Genomic DNA, 23,015 nt, shown 5'->3' with positions numbered 1-23,015 from the left:
ACTTATTTTATTTTGGTTTTGCTTTAGGTTCACCATGCCATTATTCCGCTCAGGGATGCTTCCTAGAAATGCAGAAAACTCAATTGCGGTAGAAAAACTACTAAACGTAGAACTTACGTTTTGGAAATAAGATTGAAGTAGAGAGAAGTAAAGTACAGAAATCTACAAATTCATACAAACATTCCATACCAACACTTATTGATACACCATGAGTTTCCCAAATGTGGAATGTCTGTGTGGTATCTAGGAAACTTGAGCAGAGAATACTAGCCTGTTGAAAAGTAAGCTCTGGTAAATCGATAGTACTCACCCAAATGGCAGCATCCTCAAATCTCTTTCTATCCAGTGTTTGCCCTGAGATAGGCTTCTTTAATGGACCCATTGAAGTTAATTATAACTAGCTAAGTTTTAACTCAATTCATATTTATTGTCTGTTGATTTTTAATTAGCAATAGTATTCTTTTAGCCTATGTTCTGGAATGTTTATTTTGAAACATAAGATCAACAGCTGAGACATTTCTTTTCTTATACTTTCTTCACATTTTTGTGACTATCTGGACTTCTTTCAGCCTGATAGACTGCACAAGAGTTTAGCATGCTCATGGCCATGCTTGTTATTATCCCTATATTTGCCAATATTGTTTAAAGCACTACATAATCTTGGTGGAAGTAGATTATGAGAGAATTACTGGTTGTGAAAAATCAACAGTGGCTGCTTATAGGCGTATCAGTACAATGGAGTCATATAATTTTATTTAATTTATATGAATTCAGAGAAATAGGCTCAGCAAGAGGTAACATAGATAGATAGGAAGGAAGGAGGGAAGGAGGGAGAGAAGGAGGGGAGGAAGGAGAGTGGAAGGGAAGGAAAGAAGGAAATGGTGATTCTGCCATTCCGCTTGCTGAGTATATTCAGAGTGACCTCAAGATGAGAGAGAAATTTGCTATTCTTTTATTCCATGTCAGTTTCTACTTGCCATCCTTAGAGTTTCATGGGATATAAATTCTAGTGCTTAAAAATACATAGTTTTTATAAAACATTGTCATTAAGTGCATTGTAAGTAGAGGTGTTCATCTAAAGAAACTATATTATTTCAATGATAGAGGGAAAACTGTGCTGAGCTTAACTATATTGAGACAGTATATTGGTCTTCAGTGTAGTACCTTCCTAAGGAATTTCCAAGGATGATTTTGGTTATACCTCATAATCTACGTGTTAACTTTAGAACCCACTCCATTATAGTCTATTTGCCTATTAAATATTTAGAGAGTAACTACTATGAGTTGGACCTCAGAGGATGTAGAAATAAGGAAAATATGGTGCTTTACTTTAGAAGATGAGTATCTAATTGGAGAGACAGACAAGAAAATATACATATGCAGTGTCATTATTGCTATGAAAACACTGGTTGCTGTGGGATACAGAGAATGCCTATTTGAATCAATCCAAAAGGAAGAGAGAGGAGAAAGGGGGAGAATGCCAGGGTAGGAAACACTTCTTAAAGTAGTTGCTAAGCTAAGTCTTGAATGTAACTGTAAGTTACATAAATAAGGATGAGAGGGAGAGCATTCCTACACAGAGAAAATAGAATGTTTAGAGTGTGATGGAGCTCATGCAAGCTCTCCCCCATCTCCCCAGATGTAGCACAGTATGGATGATGCATAGAGTCCTGCAGAGAAAAGCCAGAAGAATCTAACCAGGTAGGTAGGGTCATGTTAGGACAGATCTCTCCCAAGTAATTTAGATTTTATGCTGAAGGCAGTGAAGCATCATGGAAGGACTTCTGTATGAAATGTTTTAGAAAGAAGACTTTGGTAGTGGTATGAGGCTTGTATTGGAAAAGAAAAAATTGGATACAGGGAAACTACTTAGAAGCTACTGAAGTTGGAAGGTTTTGGTAATCCGATCATAAAAATGATAAGGTTGTTAACTGAGCCAGTATTAGTGAGAAGGAATCGAATTCTGAATGGTGTTTAGGTACTAGAATTTCCAGGATTTAATGACTAAATGGAGAGAAAGGGAAACATCACACAGTTTCCTATTTGCTGCTTGGGGAATTGTGTGGATACTGGGCTGTTTGTAAAATCAGGAAACATAGTAAAAGGAATGAGTTCCGAGTTGGTGATCAACTGATCACATATTCAGTTGGTATGTGAGTTACCTCGTGGGGATCTGAAGGAAGTGGGAGAGTCAGGTCAGAGATACAAATAGACTTCAGCAGCAATGCTGAAACGAAGGAAGGGAAGAAATGTCCAGTGTGAGAATAGTGTGTAGTTAGAAAAATAAATGGCTAAGAATGGTGCCTGAAGATACCAACATCAGACATGTTGGTGATGAGAGAAGCCTAAGGAGAATCCTGGATAGAAGGAACCAGACAAGAGAAGCCTTAAAAGTTAAGGAAAGTATATTAAGTGTAAGAGTATAGTAAAGATATACAACTGAAAGATAGCAACTGAATTCATTGGATTTGACATCTACTACTAGTTCCTAAGCAGAGTACCATGGATTCTTCTTTTTTTCTGGCATGATGCAAGGTATGTACCTTGGCTATAGTATAGAATATACAAGGGTTGGTTTGGAGCTCAGTAGAACAAGGTTATGAAAGTTCAGTGCAACCTTTGGTGGACAGTAAATCAGCATCTGGAGATTATAAAAGTACTCTAATAATGTGACCAATCACACTGCTGCTGACATATCCAAGCCACTCTCTTTTTGTAGCTTAAGTATTATCAAATTCATATGAGAAGCAGAAAAATATTGTGGGGAGAAAAAGTAAAATGAAAACTGACTAAGGTGTTTAGTTTGATTTAGAATGTCTCTACTTAGGACTCTTTCCCAAAATCTTACTCATAGCCTTATTTCTTTCAGGCCTGTAAACCAAACCTCTATAAATCCCTCTCCAAGCTGAAATCTCCTGGAGGTTAAGAGATTCATTAGTGGGGAAAGAAAAATCATTACAAAGAAATGTTACTCATCTGATAAATTTTTCACATTCTTCTATATTCTTTATGTGGGTACAACTGAACCTAGCACTTTCCGTTATTTACTATTCTTGTCCACATTTTAGCTCATTGTACACTCTATAGTAAGCCCTTTGATAAAATTCATTTTCTTTTTGCATATGACTTCCAGTTTCATGCCAATCTTGAGATCCTCTCATACTTATTTCAGATTCTCATTATCTGGCTGGCATTTTGTCTTCAATTATCTCATTTTAAATTCACATGAGACAGAAGTGCCGGCAGTCAGCATTCTAGTTCTACTTACTAATTTGTGGAGGTGTGACTTGGGTGATTTTTAAATTAAAAGTATCATTTCATATTCATAGTGATGATTTTTTAAATTTTACTAAATTTATAGATATATGAATATCTGTTGTCAAGAGTCTGACAAGCTAACTTCTTTACTACTTTAGTTATTAATATATTACATAGGTTTTATCAGAATTCTATTGTTTTCACCCAAAGCTTTTTCAAAAAGTCTCAAGACAAGAAGGATGCATTGTAATAGTCACAATAAATTAGTCAAAATAAGTAGTTAAAATAAATTTGGGAATGTTTTTAGTATATACTTTTATAATATTTCAAGGCTAGTTTCCCAAAATTCATTTAGCCAATATATCTCTGCATCTAAAGTAATAATCCAAAGACTTGACTAGCCTCAACATCTAAGATGCTTACTTTTATATCTAGAATATTATATGAAGTGACTGGAAGTACAGGAGCTGCCCAGGCATTTATCTGTTTTCACAATTTCTCTCCATGTGATTATGGCACAGGATGGCAATTTCAGGGTAGTCAAACTTCTTGCATAAAGGTTGGATTACCCCAGAGTGAGCATTTCAAGAAAGTGAAAACAAAAGGCACAATATATGTGTAATTTGAGACCCTGAAGAAAAAAAACAAAACAAAACAGGAAATGTAACAAAACAATATTTAAATATTAAAAACTCTAATCCCAAAACACAGTATATAGTCATTTGTGTTCTGCATCTTAACATGATACTTTTAATATTCGTCAATATCGTTGCATATATCAGTAGCTTATTTCTTTTTATGGCTTTATTATATGGATGTATTACAATGTGTTTATATAATCTCTAGTAGATAGACATTTGGTTTTCTTGCAGTTTGGAGCTATTATGAAAAAATTTCTTGTGAATAATCCAGTACAAACCTTTGTGTGGATGTATAGTTTCAATTATCTTGGGTAAATATCTAGGAATACAATTTCTGTGTTATTTGGTATGTTCAACTCATAAGAAACTGCCAACTTGTACCATTTTGCATTTCTAGGATGTTACTTATCATCATCACCACACTTGGCATGGTTAGTCTTTCTTAATTTTACCCCTTCTAGTTGATGTGTATCTTATAGTTTTAGCTTGAATTTCCTGAATGATTAATGATATTGAACATGTTTTCCTGTGCTGATTTGCCATGTTGTGTCTTCTTTACTGAAGTATCTGTTAAAATCTTTGGTCCATGTTTTGATTGGGTTGTTTGCCTTCTTAATATTGAGTAATCAGACTTATTTTTATATTCTAGATACAAGTAATTTATCATATATGTTTTGCAAATATTTTCTCCCAGTCTGTGTTCTGCTTTTTCATTTTTTAGCGGGGAATTTTTTTCCTGTGTATATTTTTGTTTAAATCCATTTTTTAAAAGTCATCTTGTTCGTAAGTAATTTACATTCAGTAAACTTCACCACTTTTAAGTGTACAACTTAGTGAATTTTGACAAATGTGTAGTTTGCCATCACCACAGTCATGATATAGAACAGTTCTATCACCCAAACAAGTCTCTCACGCCCCTTTACAGTCAGTTCCTACCATCACCTCCTGTCGTCGCAACCACTGATGTGCTTTCTTACAAGTGTCTTTTTAAGGACAAAACTTTTAAATTAGAGGAAATACAGTTTATAAGTGTTTTTCTTTTGTGGTTTATGCATTTTGGGTTTAATTTAAAACATCTTTTCCTAACGCAAGTTTGCTAAGGTTTTCTCCTATGTTTTCTTCTAGAAGTGTTAATAGTTTTTTGGACTTATATTTAGGTCTACAACCCATTTCAAGTTAATTTTTGTTTATGGTGCTTGAGTCAAGGTTCATTTTTTTTGCAACTGGATATTAAATTTTTCCAGCATATTTGTTGAAAAGAATATTTTTTTCACATTGGATTACTCTGACACCTTTGTCAAAAATCAATTGACCATATATATGTGTGGGATGTTTCTGGACTGGACTCTGTGTATTGATCTATGTCCGTCCATCCTTATACTTATACCTCACTGTCTTTAATACTTTTGCTTTAGAGTAGGTATTGAAGTGAGGCAGTTCAAGTCTTCCAATTTTGCTCTTCTTTTTAAAAAGTGTCTTGGCAACCCTAATATTTTCATGTAAATTATAGAATAAGCTTGTTGATTTCTACATGAAGGTCTACTGGACTTTAATTGATAGTGTAATCTGTTGATCAATTTGGGAAGAATTGACATGTTAACAATATTGTCTTCTGATCCATGAACATGGTATATTTTTCCAATTATTTAGATCTTCTTTAATTCTTTCGACAATATCATGTAGTTTTTAGTGTACAGGTCTTGAACATTTTTTGTTAAATTTATCCTTATTTATCTTATTTTTTTGTATTATAAATGATTTGTTTAAAGTTTCAAATCTGAATTGTTTGCATATAGAAATGCAGTTCATATTTACTTATTAGCCTTGAATCCTGCATCCTTGCTCAGTTTGCCTATTTGTTTGTTCTTAAGTATGTTGAGATTCTCTTTGTAGATGATCACATCATGTGGGAGCAAAGACAGTTTTACTTCCTCTTTTTCAGTCTCAGTGGATTTTCTCTTTTCTTGCCTTATTAAGCTAAGACCTTCAGAACAATGTTAAATAGCAACGTTAAGAGCAGACATCCTTGCCTTATACCGGATCTTAGGGCAAAAGCATTTGTACTTTTCACCATTAAGAATGTTGTTAGCTGTAGGTTTTTCATAGATACCCTTTAACAAGTTGAAGAAGTTCCTTTCTGTTCCCATTTTGCTAAGCTTTTTTTTTTTTTTTAGATCATGATAGGATGTAAAATTTTGTCAAATTATTTTTTTGTATCTGTTGGGATGATCATGTGGTTTTTCTTCTTTATTCTGTTGATATCTTGAATTTCATTGTTTGGTTTTTTTTAATGTTAGACCAACATTGCATTTCTTAGATAAATCCCACTTAGTTATGATGTATTATCCTTTTGGTATGTTGTTGAACCCAGTTTGCTAAAATTTTGGTAAGAATTTTAAATCTTTGTTCACTAGGAATATCATTCTGTAGGGTCCCTTCTCTTCCCTACCCCGAGCAATGTCTCTGGGTTTGGATTCAGGGTAATGCTAACCTCTTAAAATGAGTCAGGCAGCATTGCTTCTTCTATTTTCTGGTAGAATTCACCAGTGAAATTTTGAGACCAAGAGTTTTCTTTGTAGGAAGGTTTTTAACAATGAAGTGAAATTTTAAAAATATATTTATGGAGGCATGCATTTTATCTATTTCTTCTTGAGTGAGCTTTGGTTGTGTGTTTCCAGGAATTTATTTCATCTAATTTTTAAAATTTATTTGCCTAATATTGTTGAATTCCTATCTAGTTCTAGACCCTGAGAAGGCAACTATACTCTACAAGGTTCCTTCTCTCATGCAGTTCATATTATGCAATTATAAAGGAGACTTATGAATGAAATTTCTTCTTAATTGAATAATTTATACATTTATTGTCTCAAGTTAATAGAAACTGTACTTAGAATAATAAATAGATATGCTCTAGAGACCAGAGACCTAGGTTTGAATCTCAGCTCTACCGCTTAAGAGCTATGTGATGCTAGGCAAGCTTCGTAACATGCCTAAATCTTAGTTTTCTCATCTGTATGATAGAGATAATAATTGTACCTATTTTATAATGTTGTTTTGAGGATTAAATAATATAATGCGTGTAACTTACTTAGTATAGTGCCAAACAAGTAGCAGTACTCAAAAATAGTGCCTATTGTGATAGTAATAATAACATAGTTATTATATTTAATCATCTATAATATGGAGATAGCATTTTGTAGCTTTTGTGATTGTTGTTAGAATGTAATATCTTAATGCTCAAAAATTGTAGTGTTTATTATTTTTATTGTGTTGGTATTGGATATATTTCATAAATAGCCCAAATATTTCACATTATATCCTAATAGATTTAAATATTTTAAAATAATTACCTTGAGAATTTTTACTCTTTTAAAAGTATATTTTATTCTCCAAATGAAAAATCTATTAATATTTAATGTGGTAGAACTGAGCAATCTCTTTTTTAATCTTGTTAGTAGAGTCGTGATAAAATACTTTAATGTAAATTATTTTAATTATGGAAATAGATTGGGAATTTAAAAAAATTTTAAGGAGCTATTTTTGTACTTACCATATTATAAAGTATTTTCATTAGGTGACTTTTGATCCCAGAAAATTTCCTTAACTTTTCATGCCTTGCATTAATTATTTAAAAATTAGATAGCTAGTGGGAAGCAGCTACATAGCACAGGGAGATCAGCTCAGTGCTTTGTGACCACGTAGAGGGGTGGGATAGGGAGGGTGGGAGGGAGACGCAAGAGGGAGGAGATATGTGGATATATGTATATGTATAGCTGATTCACTTTGTTATAAAGCAGAAACTAACACACCAATGTAAAGCAATTTTACTCCAATAAAGATGTTAAAAAAAAAAATTGCCAGCTTACAGGCTACTTTTTCCGGTATCAGGCACCTAGTTAGATCGAGAATTCTTTTTACATTTTCAGACTTGTAAGAAGAGGGCAAGAAATAGAGAAATAGGGCTTGAGGTATTTAGCTGGAAATTTATAACCAAACAACTGTTTCAGAGTCCAGCCATCTGACCTTAGATCCCTTTCAATTCTCCTGAATCATCCTAAGGGTTTAATTTGTATTTTAAGAAATGTAATTTTGAACTATTTATTAAAATATGGCATTTTATCACTATCCTTTCTGGAAGAAACTTTCTTCAAAAACTAAATGTAAATTTACATTACTTTACATTAATTTTTCTGTGTGAAATGCATAGAAACTGAGTTCAGCTTGAGAAGAGGATAGACATGATCTAGAAAACAATCAATATGAATTACCTATTAAATGTAAGTGTACTTTTATTTGATCCTATAAAAGTACATGTTTAAATGTTTTATTGTATAACTGATACCATTCCAACTGTGTAGTATAGTATTTGCTACAGACTGAATCTTTATGTCCCCCCTAAACTCATATGTGGAAACCTAATCCCTAGTGTGATGGCATTTGGAAGGTGGGGCCTTTCTAGTGATTAGGTCATGAAGGTGGAGCCCTCCTGAATAGGATTAGTGCCCTTATAAGGAACACCTCAGAGAGTTCAGTTGCTCCTTCCCCATTGTGAGGACACTGTGAAAAGACAGCTGTCTGTGAACCAGGAAGCAGGTACCCGATCTGCAAGTGCATTGATCTTGGACTTCCCAGCCTCCAGAATTGTAGGAAATAAATTTCTGTAGTTTATAATCCACCCAGTCTGTGGTAATCTGTTATAACATCCCAAATGGACTAAGACAGTATTGTTGACTAGTTTTCTTGTATGTGACCTAGAGACATTCTTTTCATCTTAGGTCTTTTTGTAAACCTAAGGGATGTGTTAATCAGCATTATTGCACAGACTACCATGTCTCATTGCTTAATTAATTAGTTGTCTTTAGGTTACTCAGGTTCCAAGCTCAATCAATATTATGATAATGAATGTAATCATTGTAATTATTGACCCATATTGAGCATATTTTGTTATTCTCTGTTAACTGATATTTTGCTATTACAAAGGAGTGACTAAAGTCTGTATAGACAGTATTTGCAAGAAAAAAATGTAATTGAATTTAAAGTCTTAGATTGCAGTGATAGTTCTCAGGATGTTGTTTAAGTCTAGATCTTTATTTTTTTTAAAAGTTTGTTGCATATTTTTCAAAATATAACTATTTATTTTAAAGGTAAATATTCCGGGTTTGTAATGAAATATAAACTTGTATATTTAGATCATTAAGGCAATCTATTAATATTTACATTACTATATTCCCACAGCATTGCTAAGCACAACACACACACACACAAACATGTAGTCGTTGCTAAAGGAACTTAAATTTCTAAAGGTATATTCCTTGCTTGAGGAGCAAAAAATTCATTTTTTTAACAAAAGCAAGATTATTTAGTTATTGTATGTGATTTTTTAATGTTTCTAATAAAAATACTTTACCTTCAAAACTTTAAGCCTTATTTTCCTTATAAATAATTCTTTGGAACGTATTTTTTAATTTAACTTTTTTCTTTGCAGTACGTATTTATTAAGTACCTAATATGTGCTACATGCTAGGCTTGGTGCTGAGGATGCAAAGCTATAGAGCACTTGTGCAGTCTTCCTCTTTCTCCTGTGCCTCTGCCAAGAAAAAAAGAAAATTGTTAGAAGCCTGAATCAGTAAAATCATCAACAGTATGTTTACTTAAAACCTTTATAAAATTTCTCCCATTATGAAAGTAACAACAGTACATGTATATTGCAGAAAACATCAAAAAGTTATTTCAGTTCAATTGATAAAATACTTATTTATTGACTGCGTGCTACAAGCTAGTCACTATGCTATGTACTTAGTACGTGTCATGAGGAAGACAGATGGTCTCACATTTAAGGAAAGTATAGTGCTCTGGGAAATGGATATTAAACAAATTATTACAGGTAATTTTCAAGGTATAAAACAGAAAAAAAATACTCTAAATCTTACCATCCAGCAATGATCACTATTACCATATTAATGTATTTTCCTGTTTTTATACTGTACCCATAATTTCCATTTTATTTAATATTGTAAAATACATATTAGTTGCCTAGTAATTAATTATGCAGATGTAATTTATTAAATCCTTACTATATTTTTGAACGTTTAGATTGTTTCCATTACTTAACCAACTCTACTTAAGTATAAGCTACATACAATAAAATGTACTCACTTTAAGTATACATAACTTATATGACTTTTGACAAACATCTATGCATGTAGTCCCCATTACAAAAAGGTGCAGAACATTTCCACTGCCACAAAAAGTTGTGCTATGCCTCTTTGCAGTCAGTCTTCCCTGTCTCATTCTGTCATCTCCTGCTCCTATACCTGGCCCTAGGCAACTACTGATCTGCTTTCTGACACTAAAGATTTGATTTACCTTTTCTAAAATTTCACAGAAATGGAATCATACAATATGTACTCTTTTATGTCTGTTTCTATTTCTTTTGCTCAGCCTAACGTTTTTGAGATTATCCGTGTCTCAGTAGTTTGTTCCTTCATTGCTGAGTCATGAGCATGCTATATCAATGTTTTTTAATCTGTCCTGCTTTTGGTGTACATTTGGATTGTTTCCAGTCATCGCCTACTATGAATAAAGCTGATATGCACATACATGTACAAGTTTTCTTTTTTCTTGGCTAAATACTGGGGAGTATAATTGTTGAGTTTATAATAAGCGTATGTTTACATTTTGAAAAATTCCAAAACTGTTTTCCAAAATAGTTGTGTCATTTTGCATTCCCAGTATCAACGCCACAAGAATTCTAGTTGTTCCATATCCACACCAACTCTTGGTGTGGTCAGTCTTTTTAATTGTAGTCATTCTAATGAGTATATAGAAGTGTATTATTGCAGTTGGTTTTGAGTTGCATTTTTCTGATGACTAATGATATTAAATATATTTTCACATATTGGCCATTTGCATACATTTTTTTACCTGTATGTTCAAATATTTTGTCTATTTATTAATTGGGTTATCTGATTATTGAATTATAAGAGTTCTTTATATATTCTGGTTACAAATAGTTTGCCAAATGTATGTATTATAAATAGTTCCTCTCACTTTGCAGAAATATTCTGTTTTTCTCTTTTGCTCATTTTCCTACCGGTTACTGGTCTTTTCTCTTATTGATTTACAAGAGATCTCTATATATTAAGGCAATTCGTTGTTTCTCTGTATCATTATTCACAAATTTTACTTCCATTTTGTTACTTGCCTTCTGATCTTGTTTACTGGGTGCCTCTCACCTCCCCTGTTCCCCTCTCCCTCCACCCCCGTTGGCAGTTCAGAAGCTTTTTTATTGTTGTGAACAAATGTGTGGATCTTTCTCTTTATTTGTGTTTGGATTTTGTTATCATACTTAGTAAGGCTCTCCCCATTAAAATCTGTCATACAAAATCTCCTCACAGTATAGTTCGACTACTTTTAGTATTCCCATTATTGCATTTAAATTTTTGATGCATCTGAAGTTTCTTTCATGTAAAATATGCACTAAAGATTATACTTTATTTTTTTCAGATAGTAGCCGAGATATCCCAGTACCATTTATAAAATAAGCCATGTTTACTACATTGATTTGAAATGCTACCTTTATAACATAAATTCGAATCTACTTTGGGACTTCTATTTAGAGCCATTAATTATTCTGTATAGTCAAGAAACAGTACAACATTCTCTTAATTCTTATAGCTTACAATATATTTTAATAGTAGTTTTTCTTGTTTCCTGAGGTAAGATTGTATTTCTATAAACTTCCCTCTTAGAAAAAAAAAAAAAATTGTTCCTCTCAGACTGTACCTTGCCTTTTCATTGTCTCAGTGATATTTTCTGAGTAACAGAAGTTTTAAATTTTGAAATCCAATTTATCAGTTTGTCTTCTTTGTTTTTTTTTAAATACTATCTAAGAAATCTTTGTCTATCATGGATGACAAATATTTTCTCCTATATTTCCTTTTATAACTTTTATAATTGTGCTATTACATTTAGGTTTATGATATTTTTTATTTTTATGTATGCTGTAAGCTAAGGATTGAAGTTCATTTTTTATCCCATGTGGATATTTGGTTATTCCAGAATCTATTGTTGAGAAGTCTATCCTTTGCCCCATTGAATGACCTTGACACCTTTGGCAAAAATCAGTTTGACATATGTGTGTGTCCTTTGCTCTAACACTAATACTGCTGCACTATAGAGGCAGTATCCTCAAGGACTCTAGTGGGTGCCACATTTCTTAAGAAGTTTTTCCATTTTGCCTGGTAAGAACAAAAAGTATTTTTAGCTCTATGAGCCTGTGATTTTTTTCACCTGATTCTTTCCAATGGCTCTTTTCCCTGGCCTCAGAATTTTCCTCATATACACATGCTGATTAGTAAGACTCAGAGGCAGTTCATTGCAGGTCCCTGGAGCTCTCCTCTTTGTGGTTCTCTCCCTCATGAATTATAGATACTTTGGTCTCCCCAGTCTCTGAATTCTCTATCCTTACTTCAAGGATTCCACAGGTTCTGTTTCGGTTTTCTTTCACTGTGTTACATTCTGGATGGTCTCTCCAGGCAGCAAGCTGGAACAACCATAATTACCACCTTGTTTCCCTTTTCTTTGGAGTCACTGTACCTTGAAGCCTAATGCTTAATGTATGAAAATCTTTGTTTTATTTATTCTATATCATGGTCAAAACAGAAGTCTCTAACCTTTATACTTTATGGATATTTCCACTGGATGCAAAATTTTAGGATGTGTTTTTTTTCTTTCAGCAATTTGGATGTATCATTCCATTGTCCTTTCACTTATATAGTTTCTGAGGAGAAGTCTGGGGAAATTCTCCTATTTGTTCTTCTGTATGTATTGGGGTTTTTTTCCCTTCAGAATTTTTTAAAGATTTTCTGTCACCAGTTTTTCAGCAATTTTAGTGTGATCTGACTGGTTATGTTCTGAGTATTCATGCATGTTTGTGAATTTTCATCTCACTGAGTTTCGATGAAATACCTAATCTGTGCATTTATCTTTTTTATCCTAGTTTGGAAAAATTCAGGCATTATTTTGCAGATGTCTCCCTCTCCCTTTCAGGATCTGCTGTTATCCATATGTTAGACTCCTTGACACTGTCCAAGAGGTTGCTGAGATTTTTTTTTTTTTTCAGGTGCAATTTATATAGTTTTCTTCTGCTATGATTTCTTGTTCATTTGTCTTTTCTCTTGCAGTGTCTAATCTGTTGTTAATCCCATCTAGTGAAATTTTTATTCAGGTATTATATGTTTCATCTTTAAACGTCCTATTTATTTCTATTTCCCATTATCTCTTCTTTATGTTCCTATACTGCTTTAAAGTTACTGTCTATTAATTCCATCATCTCTGTTATTTTTGAGGTCTGTGTCTAATGACTGACTTTTTTGTTGGTGATGGGTCATATTTTCCTGCATCTTCTCATGTCTAGTAATTGTTGATTGTATACTAGATACTTTGATTTTACTTGAGTGTTTAGATTTTGTTGTCTTCCTTCAAAGAGTGTTACATCTTGTTCTGGAGAGCAGTTATTTGCAAATATGATATTTTACAGTCTTGTTTGTTAGCTTTGTTAATGTATGGTTTAGCTTTTACTCTGACTTCTTTGAAATATCTACTGAATGCCTGTGCGTTCAATAATGACACTCTTCTGACTTTTCTCCAAAGTTAAGCAAATATTGTGGCACCATTTATTAAATGGTCATTTTTTTCCCCATATACTTCATATCCTTATATATAATCATCAACTTTACCATATTCTAAATTTTTATAAAGTAACCTGTTTCTGGCTGCCTGATTTCATTGATATTTCTTTTAATTTATATGCCTATTCCATATGAATTGTAGCTTTATAGTATCTCTAAATTTCTTCAGACAGAAGTTTTCTTGAGAGCATTAATATGTTGAGCAAAAATCTTCTGTTTCAATAATATCTTGGCTCATCTCATTTATTTTTTCTAAAAGAGTCACATACCATTTCTACCTTTATATTCTCTTCTTAGCCCACCTAAGTATGACATCTCTTCCCTGAAAGGTAACATATGACCTAATTCCTATGCCTGGTAAATGTTCATTTCCTTCCTGAAACTTTCTTTTCCTTTATTCTTCAGGTATTCTTTCTGTTTGTATTTCTTTTAGGACTCTATCTTAATATCCTGTTCTGCTTCTTTTTCCTGTCCTTATGTGCAGTCATACCCTAAAATTCTGACCTTAACTCTATTTTCAGTTTCTACTAAATTTCTGGGCTATACCTTGCTTCCTTGGTGTCAGCAGTATCCTTTATATAAATGACTCACATTTACCTTTATACCCTTTGGTCCCATAGTTCTGAAGCTGTGCTATCAAGTTCTTATTTAAATGTCAACAGGTCAAAATAAAATCCATTGCTCCTCTGTCCCCATCCCCATTCTTTTCCTTTACACTGCTGGCAGCAACACCTACTCAGCCATCCTTAGGGAAACTTCAACACTGTTGCTCTCTGCCTTTGCCCAAATGGTGCAAGCTAGTCCCCTCTGGAATATTGACTGTCTTGAAAGGTCTGTTACTAGCACTAATGTTCCTCAGAAGCTCTTATCCAGCTCAAAGTTTACTTCTTATATTACCAAACATACTTATTCACTTCTTTAAGTGTGCTTTCTATTTTATAACTACATATTTTTAGTGGAATTATTTATATATCTGGTTGTTCTAACCAAATAGTGATATTCTTTCAGATTGGTACCATTTCCTCTCGTTGTGTCTGCAGCTTTTTCACAATGGTTGTACTGAATTGGTGTTCAGTAAGTTTTGTTGCACTTTATGAATTGTTTACCTGACTACTGTAGTCTCAGATTTTTTTAATTGATTCTCTAGTTGCTGCCAGAGTTGTCTACTTAAAATTACGCTAATTTTTTTCGGACTTCCCTGGTGGCACAGTGGTTAAGAATCCTTCTGCCAATGCAGGGGACATGTGTTCAAGCCCTGGTCCAGAAAGATCCCACATGCCGCGGAGCAGCTAAGCCTGTGTGCCACAACTACTAAGCCTGCACTCTAGAGCCTGCGAGCCACAACTACTGAGCCCACGTGCCACAACTACTGAAGCCTGTGCGCCTAGAGCCCATGCTCCTCAACAAGAGAAGCCTGCACACCGCAACAAAGTATCCCCCACTCGCCGCAACTAGAGAAAGCCAATGCGCAGCAACAAAGACCCAACACAGCCAAAAATAAATAAATAAATAAATAAAATTATGCTAAATTTTTTAACCCAAATGTCTTTGACACTCCTTATCTACAAAATTAATCTCTAAACCATATCATGGCAGTCAAGGTCCTAAACAAACTGGCCTCATCTTTGTGGGTTTATTTTTTGTTTTCTTCTTTTTTTTGCTTAAGTTCTGTCATTAGCATGAATGTGTATTATTGTTCTTCAGCTACATGCCCTCCCTATGTGTTGTTTCCTTGCCATTACTATTTTTTTTTTCTTTAGAATTAATTTCTTCTACATACATCTATTAATTACCTACTATGTTGATGGACTATACTAGGCTGTGGTCAAAATATTAAGATGGATATTAAGAGGGATTAATTCGTTCCACATACATTTATTAATTACCTACTATGTTGATGTACTATACTAGGCTGTGGTCAAAATATTAAGATAGATAAAACTTGCACTGTTTTGAATGCTTCCCTTGTATTCTCCATTTGTGAAAAATCCATCCTTCAAAACGTGAGATACTACCTTATCTGTGAAGTCTTCTCAGATCATTCCAATAAAGATTAATCATCCTTTGCCTCCAAGGCATTTTTTTTTATTATTAATTAATTAATTAACTTATGGCTGTGTTGGGTCTTCGTTTCTGTGCAAGGGCTTTCTCTAGTTGTGGCAAGCGGGGGCCACTCTTCATCGCAGTGCGCGGGCCTCTCACCATCGTGGCCTCCCTTGTTGCGGAGCACGGGCTCCAGACGCACAGGCTCAGTAATTGTGGCTCACGGGCCCAGCCACTCCGCGGCATGTGGGATCCTCCCAGACCAGGGCTCGAACCCGTGTCCCCTGCATTGGCAGGCAGACTCTCAACCACCGCGCCACCAGGGAAGCCCTCCAAGGCATTTTTAATATTAGAATTACAGAATTTCTCATAGCGCTCTTGTTTTTTTATCTATGCATAGATCTCCTTCATCGGGTTGAATTTCTTAAGGTCAGGGATTATGTCTTAATCACCATTGTATGCCCTCTTTTTCTCTTCCCAGTGTCCAATAACAGTGACTTTAAAGTAATTGATGCTCACTAAATGGAAAGTTGGTTCAAAGCCAAGGTAGAAAGTTAGAAGGAATATTCAGAGAAAATCAGGAGATTTGTAGTACCAAAGCCAAGGAATGTTTATAAGAAGGAGAGGGTAATAAGTGATGTTCTAAGCTCCAGAACGAGAGGTTCTTGGTTATGTTAACAGGAATAAGTTCCATAAAGTAGCAAGGGTAGACATCAGAGGAGAGCAGATTAAGAAATAGAGTTCTTCTCCTTAAGTAGCTTTTTTTTTTTTAGCTGATATTTTTATAGAAATTGGCTGGAAGACAAATTGAAGATTTATGGTCTAAATAAAGATCTAGAAGCCTGCATGTATTATGCTGATTTAGGGAAGATCTATATCTTTTGTATAGTAGATGAGTGGGTACTAGGCTTGACATTTGAAGAAAATTTAGAAATCTAACCATTATTTTCATCTCATTAGAAGACTACCATAAATCTGGGTCACAGGGGTTCCTTCATCAAAATTAGTGATATTTTGTATTAAAGGATGACAGAAATTACTTTGACCTAGAAATATTTCAGAATGGTTTTACTGATGATCCATGCTTCTTTCTACTTCCTGTCTTTGTTTGAATGGTAGAGCATTAATAACATGTATGTGCCTGTATAAAATGAATGAATTTTGAAGCATATCCCTGAGTAATTTCATACATTGGTTTGATTTTTGGCATAGTATATTTGGTCATTTATAAGACACATTGAACATTTCTTCAATCAGAATGCCTTTTATATTTGATGGTGTGTCATAGTTTTAATTGACCTCATTTTTTTTCTTGGTATTAACATAAAAAGTTGGTGGAGTTGCAAACAACAGCATCTTAGATTTGATAAAATATGACAATATAGTAGAGAGCATTAAAGTTTAGAGACTATCTGCCAAACATTTTAGTTTTACTATAAGTAATGTTGAGCCAGTCTTTTTTGGCAATAGTTACATGATATTACCTCCCTCTCTTTACTATGACAATGGGTTATGCATAAATTTTATCTTAAAATAATGATAAACTCTTAAGTGGAGTTGGAGGTGGGAAAAGGGAAGATGGAATCTATAGAGAACCTCTTTTATGTTACCTAAATTATGATTTGGTGTGTGAGAAACAAATCTCAGTTAACCATAATTCTTACAAATTTGTAGAAGCAGTTTGTAGAAGTAATCCATGTGAAAATATAGTTAATTTCTGATCTTGCAGTCAAGGATACACTGATTGGTTCATTTCTTTAATCAAAGACATGTATTGAGTACCTACTGTGATACTTGGCAGTGTGCTCAGCACTGCGAACCATCTTTTGTTGTTCTTGGTGGATTTCTTAATACAGTGAAACAGTACACAAAAAGGTCAGTAGTCAATTCATAGTGCCTGAAACTGGCTCCTTCCTCATATACATTATTGAACTGAGAGCTGAGACAGGCAGTTTCTTAAATAAAGAGGCTGTCTAAATGGAGAGCTGGATGCTTGACCACAGTGAGAACCCAATAAATATTTGTTGACTGTTGTTAACGGGGAAATGGATGGGCTTATAGTTTTAAGTGATTACATTTGAAAAGATTGGTGTCATAGTTAATTATTATTGAAATAGGAAGAGTCTACATTGAGAACTATTAGGGAAATAATGGGAGCTTCTCAGTCCATTTTGGGCATTACTAAAATAAATTGAAAACGTAAAGCCTCACAGTTTCTCATTGCAGAAAACATGGATTTAAACGTTGAAAACATTTCTAGAGGTATCATGATGAATCAAGAGTTGTAGAATTTAACAAGTTCACATAAATAAGGTTCCACAAATCAGCAGTCCTTTCTTTGAAATCAAGTGTAAATCAGATAATTAAGTAGAAATATTACATCTATGCTTATGTGCATTTATTTTAATAAAGTCTCAATACCTAATCCTTGAAAGAGTGAAGCAACAGTATACTGAGGGAGAGATGTAATCTGATGATGCATACTTTTTCCTCTGGTAACTGAAGGTTAAATGGGTAGCAAGCAGAATGCCTTAAACAAGATTGGTATATTGATTAAAGCACTGATTTAACAGCTCGCAGTCTCCCCTTGGAAACCTGGAAAAGATAAGCCAGCTGCTGTGTAAGAGTGCTCAGTGTCCACTGAGACTACACTATCTATCATCACAATATGGTGGTGAGAGGTGTTTTATGTTTGTGTTAATTTCCCCCACTAAATCAGTAATTATTACAATCCTGTCCCTGCTGTTTACCCTGCAGCTGTTTTTCCATTTGTCGAGAGAGCGGGTGTTCTCTGAGGACCGCACACGTTTCTATGGTGCAGAAATTGTCTCTGCCTTGGACTATCTACATTCCGGAAAGATTGTGTACCGTGATCTCAAGGTAAAAAAGAAAAGTAATCAGAATTTGTTTTTGCAGAGGCTGTAGGGACAAACACAAAGTAATTACAAAGTTACACAGTTTGGAGAAAAGCAGATTTAGTTGGGAAATAAAACCACTCTGTTTAAGAATTTGGTTCACTGTATTTGACAGGAAATTTCATTCACCAGTAAACGTGTAGTTCTTTTATGTCCAAGTTTTTGACATGCAAAATAGTTCTTTTTGACTGCTCTGATCAAATATGATCTACCACTAATAGTTTCGTTTTTCTGAAAGTGTAATGAGTAATGTTAAACATCTGATTATAAGTCAAGTAACTTTGCAAGTGACATTTTAAAATAAATTTCATTATTATATTCTAACATCCTGTGATATATTATGAAGAAATTTTTATAATAAATAAGATTATTTGGGGGAAGGAAAATATTTGATTTGGTATTAAATTTTTAGTGGGTTTAAATACCTGAAGCATTTTAATATAGCCTTTTATCAATTTGTTTAGTTTCCATTTTAAAAAGCACTGTATTTGTTTTATCAGTAATAGTGACTTTATTTCTCTAAGTTTCTTTCTGTTAAGACCCTCAGAATAGCTCAGGGATTGGCAAACTTTCTGTGAAGGCCAGATAGTAAATATTTTAGGCTTTGCTGCTCTTACAGTGTCTTTTGCAACTCCTCAGTGCTGCTGTTGTAGGGTGAAAGCAGCCACAGACAATATGTAAATGAGCGTGTCTGGCTGTGTTCCCGTAAAACTTTAATTACAAAAACAGGCAGTAGGCAAGATTTCACCCACAGGCCATATTTTGCTGACCCCTGGAGTAACTCATAAAAGGTAGCAGTAATTCTCGTGACACTGTTTTGAATTAGATTGGTCATATTAAGGAAACTTGTACCATGACACACTCTGAACAAGTTCTAAATGTGACAATCTTACTTTCTTAAAAAGTAAATCATATGATAATCTTGACCTATTAAAATCTGACACAGAATTGCTTTATTTATCAAGTACTAGTTCATTTAAATTATGATTTGTAGAAATAGAAGTTATACTAGTCTTCTATGAAATTCTGTTTCTAAGGTATATATTTACATATTATAGCACGTAAGAGAAATCACAATTATCCCCTCACTCCCATTCACTCCTTTTTAAACACCTGTGATTCTTAAGTTATCTAATTATTTAAGCAGTTGTCTAAGTTATTTTAAGATGTTGCTCTCACATACATTTGTATTATGAATGATCCCTAAGAAGTAACTATCTCAAAAAATATTATTTTACATGATGACAATGAAATGTAGTATGTATTTTTTTAACATCTTTATTGGAGTATAATTGCTCTACAATGGTGTGTTAGTTTCTGCTTTATAACAAAGTGAATCAGTTATACATATACATATATCCCCATATCTCCTCCCTCTTGCGTCTCCCTCCCACCCTCACTATCCCACCCCTCCAGGTGGTCACAAAGCACCGAGCTGACCTCCCTGTGCTATGTGGCTGCTTCCCACTAGCTATCGATTTTACATTTGGTGGTGTATATATGTCCATGCCACTCTCTCACTTCATCTCAGCTTACCCTTCCCCCTCCCTATGTCCTCAAGTCCAAGTCCATTCTCTATGTCTGCGTCTTTATTTCTGTCCTGCCCCTAGGTTCTTCAGAACCTTTTTTTTTTTTTTTTAGATTCCATATATATGTGTTAGCATATGGTATTTTTTCTCTTTCTGACTTACTTCACTCTGTATGACAGACTCTAGGTCCATCCACCTCACTACAAATAACTCAGTTTCGTTTCTTTTTATGGCTGAGTAATATTCCATTGTATATATGTGCCACATCTTCTTTATTGTTTTATTTCTTAACATATTATTGATTAAAGAAGCTATAAAATTCTGTTTTTAGGAAAAATGAACTATGCAACTATATCTATATCAGGGATGATCAACTAAGTGCCCAAATAGACCAGAGATGGATATAAATCAACAATATGATTGTATTTAGCCTGCAGCTTTTTATAGCCAGGAGTGGCAGAATTCAGCATCCCTATATCTGATGTCTGAATGGCCAAATAATCCTATAACGTTTAAATGTCTTGAATCCAGAGTTTTAAAAAAGAATTTAGTTATATGGTATGAGAAAACATAAGTTATATAGCATTTCCAAATTTACTTAGGAGTAGTTAGCTCTTCTCTGCCTGATCTACTCCCCCCTACCATTCCCACTTTATATTTTATGAATTCTGTTTGTAGGGAGAAGGGGGAGAATTTCCTGGATTTAAGAAAATGAGAATAATTTTGAAGTACTTAGTAATATATCCAAAATGCTTAAAGCTGGAGGATGGAATTATTAGTTTAAAGAAACAAAAGAATACTCACTTGATTGCTAGCATTGGTTAAGGAATGATATAATTGGGATGGTTTTGGTCAGCATCTCCATTGATCATTTCTCATTAATGAATCAACATATTGGTACATTGAAGTTCATTTAATGAGTTTTGTTGCTCCATCCTTTCTGATGATGAAATTAGACTAAATTTATTAAGCCACAGTGCTAATACTTTGTATATGAATACCAGTCAGGTAGTTACCATATAAACAGACCACTAACTTTCTTAGACAATTAAGTGGCCTCTGCTCTCTGAATTTATTTACTTTTTAATATAACCTTAAGTTAAAGGTCTAAGTAAATGTATAGCATTGGACAGAATCCATGGAACATACACCGAGAAGAATGGATAATGTAAAAAGTCAGACATTCACAATTTATACGTGTTGTTTGTATCCATATTGCACATGATAGAATGAGATCTTTAGGTAGAATCATAAAAATTTAGAGCTGACCCATAGTTTACAGCTGAGCTCATTGAAGACTAGAAGCCTAGTAAGGGATTTACTCAAAGTAATGGACTAAGTTGATGACATAGTCAAGATTATTGGATTCCATGAATCCTAGCTCCAGGTATAATGTTCTTTTTATTACACCATTCTGCCTTTCTAGAGATGAAATGAACTTTAGGTGGGGGAATTCATTGGATTAATTCTAGGATATCTTTGTAAATCTAAAATTTGAATAAATCTGCCAAAGATAAGAGAAGGAATGTTTTAAATATACTTATACAAAATATATTCAAAATAGCATTATCAAAAACTGATTTAGGTACCCACTTTGATTTGTCTCAGATTTGTCTGTCTTCTCCTTACTAATGACCTTGTGTTTATTCAAATACAAATCCATTTGAGATACTTATGGTAGCTGCACCTCTCAAGTAAATCAGTACCTGTTTGCCACTGCCCCATTCATCATTAGAGGCAAAGCCTTATTTCATGTGCAAGTTAATTTAAGACATTTTATCAGTTCATAGTTCCTAATAACTTGGTGTTCACAGCAACAGATAAATTATTGCAACTTTTGTTGTACTTTAAAAAGTAAGTTTGCATAATTTATCAATACATGTCATGATATTAAATTTTGCTTCAGTAAGGACCCAAATTCTTTGTGATTACTTAGGAAAAACTGATGTTGCTTTATGATAGCATAAAAATTTGAAGAAATCTCTCCTAAGACTGTGTCAGTAGTATAAATTTTTTTGAAAACTTCTTTTCTGCTTAGCTCTTGTTTTTGTAAGTATTCAATATACCTTTCTTTTCAATGACGATGGCCATCCAAGGATAGGATAGGCTGAATTAGGGACATTTGCAAAGGTACTGATACTGGAATTTCATTAAGAATTAATTTCTGGGACTTCCCTGGTGGCGTAGTGGTTGAGAATCCGCCTGCCAATGTAGGGGACACGGGTTCCATCCCTGGTCTGGGAGGATCCCGCATGCTGTGGAGCAACTAAGCGCATGTGCCACAACTACTGAGCCCACGTGCCACAACTACTGAAGCGCACGCACCTAGAGCCCGTGCTCCACAACAAGAGAAGCCACCACAATGAGAAGCCTGCGCACCACAACGAAGAGTACCCCCCGCTCACCGCAACTAGAGAAAGCCCGTGCACAGCAACAAAGACCCAACACAGCCATAAATAAATAAATAAATAAATATTTTTTAAAAAGAATTAATTTCTCCCAAGAATTTATGACAGGGGGAGGGGCAAAAAAATGCGTAAATTGCTACTGTATCCTACTTGTGGAGAATCTAATCTTGTTTTCTACCTAATCAGAGAATTTAATGGTTAATTTAACCACTTACATTGTTAATGTGAGAAACTGCCAGATAGATTTAGATAATTTCTAAGACTCAGTGATGGCACAAAGGGATGGTTTCAGAGAGCTTTATATCACAGCCCTCCCAGTCTTCCTCAACTCCTAAATAAACCAGCGGTCTGAATGAAACAGTGTGCTTACTTTACATACAGAGTCTCAAGACACATCCTCTAACTCCCACTTCTAACCAGTCACTCTGGATTTCCTCTTTCATAAAAATTTTAAGCCACTGCTACTAAGAACCCCTTCCACCTCTAACATTAACTTATACTATTGGGCTATGTTACTCAAGTGTAGTAA

General features: G+C 34.1%; 1 protein-coding gene across 5 annotated transcripts in view; it reads left to right on the top strand.

Annotated features, from left to right (window-relative positions):
- AKT3 (AKT serine/threonine kinase 3) overlaps positions 1–23,015 on the top strand; it is a 386,660-nt gene that overhangs the window by 257,482 nt on the left and 106,163 nt on the right. For all 5 annotated transcript variants that reach the window (XM_059940876.1, XM_059940883.1, XM_059940866.1 and 2 more), the window contains one exon: positions 18,392–18,514. In XM_059940876.1, the coding sequence (XP_059796859.1) occupies positions 18,392–18,514 (123 nt within the window). The remainder of the gene's footprint in view (positions 1–18,391; positions 18,515–23,015) is intronic.

Source organism: Balaenoptera ricei, chromosome 1, assembly GCF_028023285.1.
Source record: "Balaenoptera ricei isolate mBalRic1 chromosome 1, mBalRic1.hap2, whole genome shotgun sequence".
Taxonomy (NCBI): Eukaryota; Metazoa; Chordata; class Mammalia; order Artiodactyla; family Balaenopteridae; genus Balaenoptera; species Balaenoptera ricei.
This window is presented reverse-complemented; position numbering and strand designations above follow the sequence as displayed.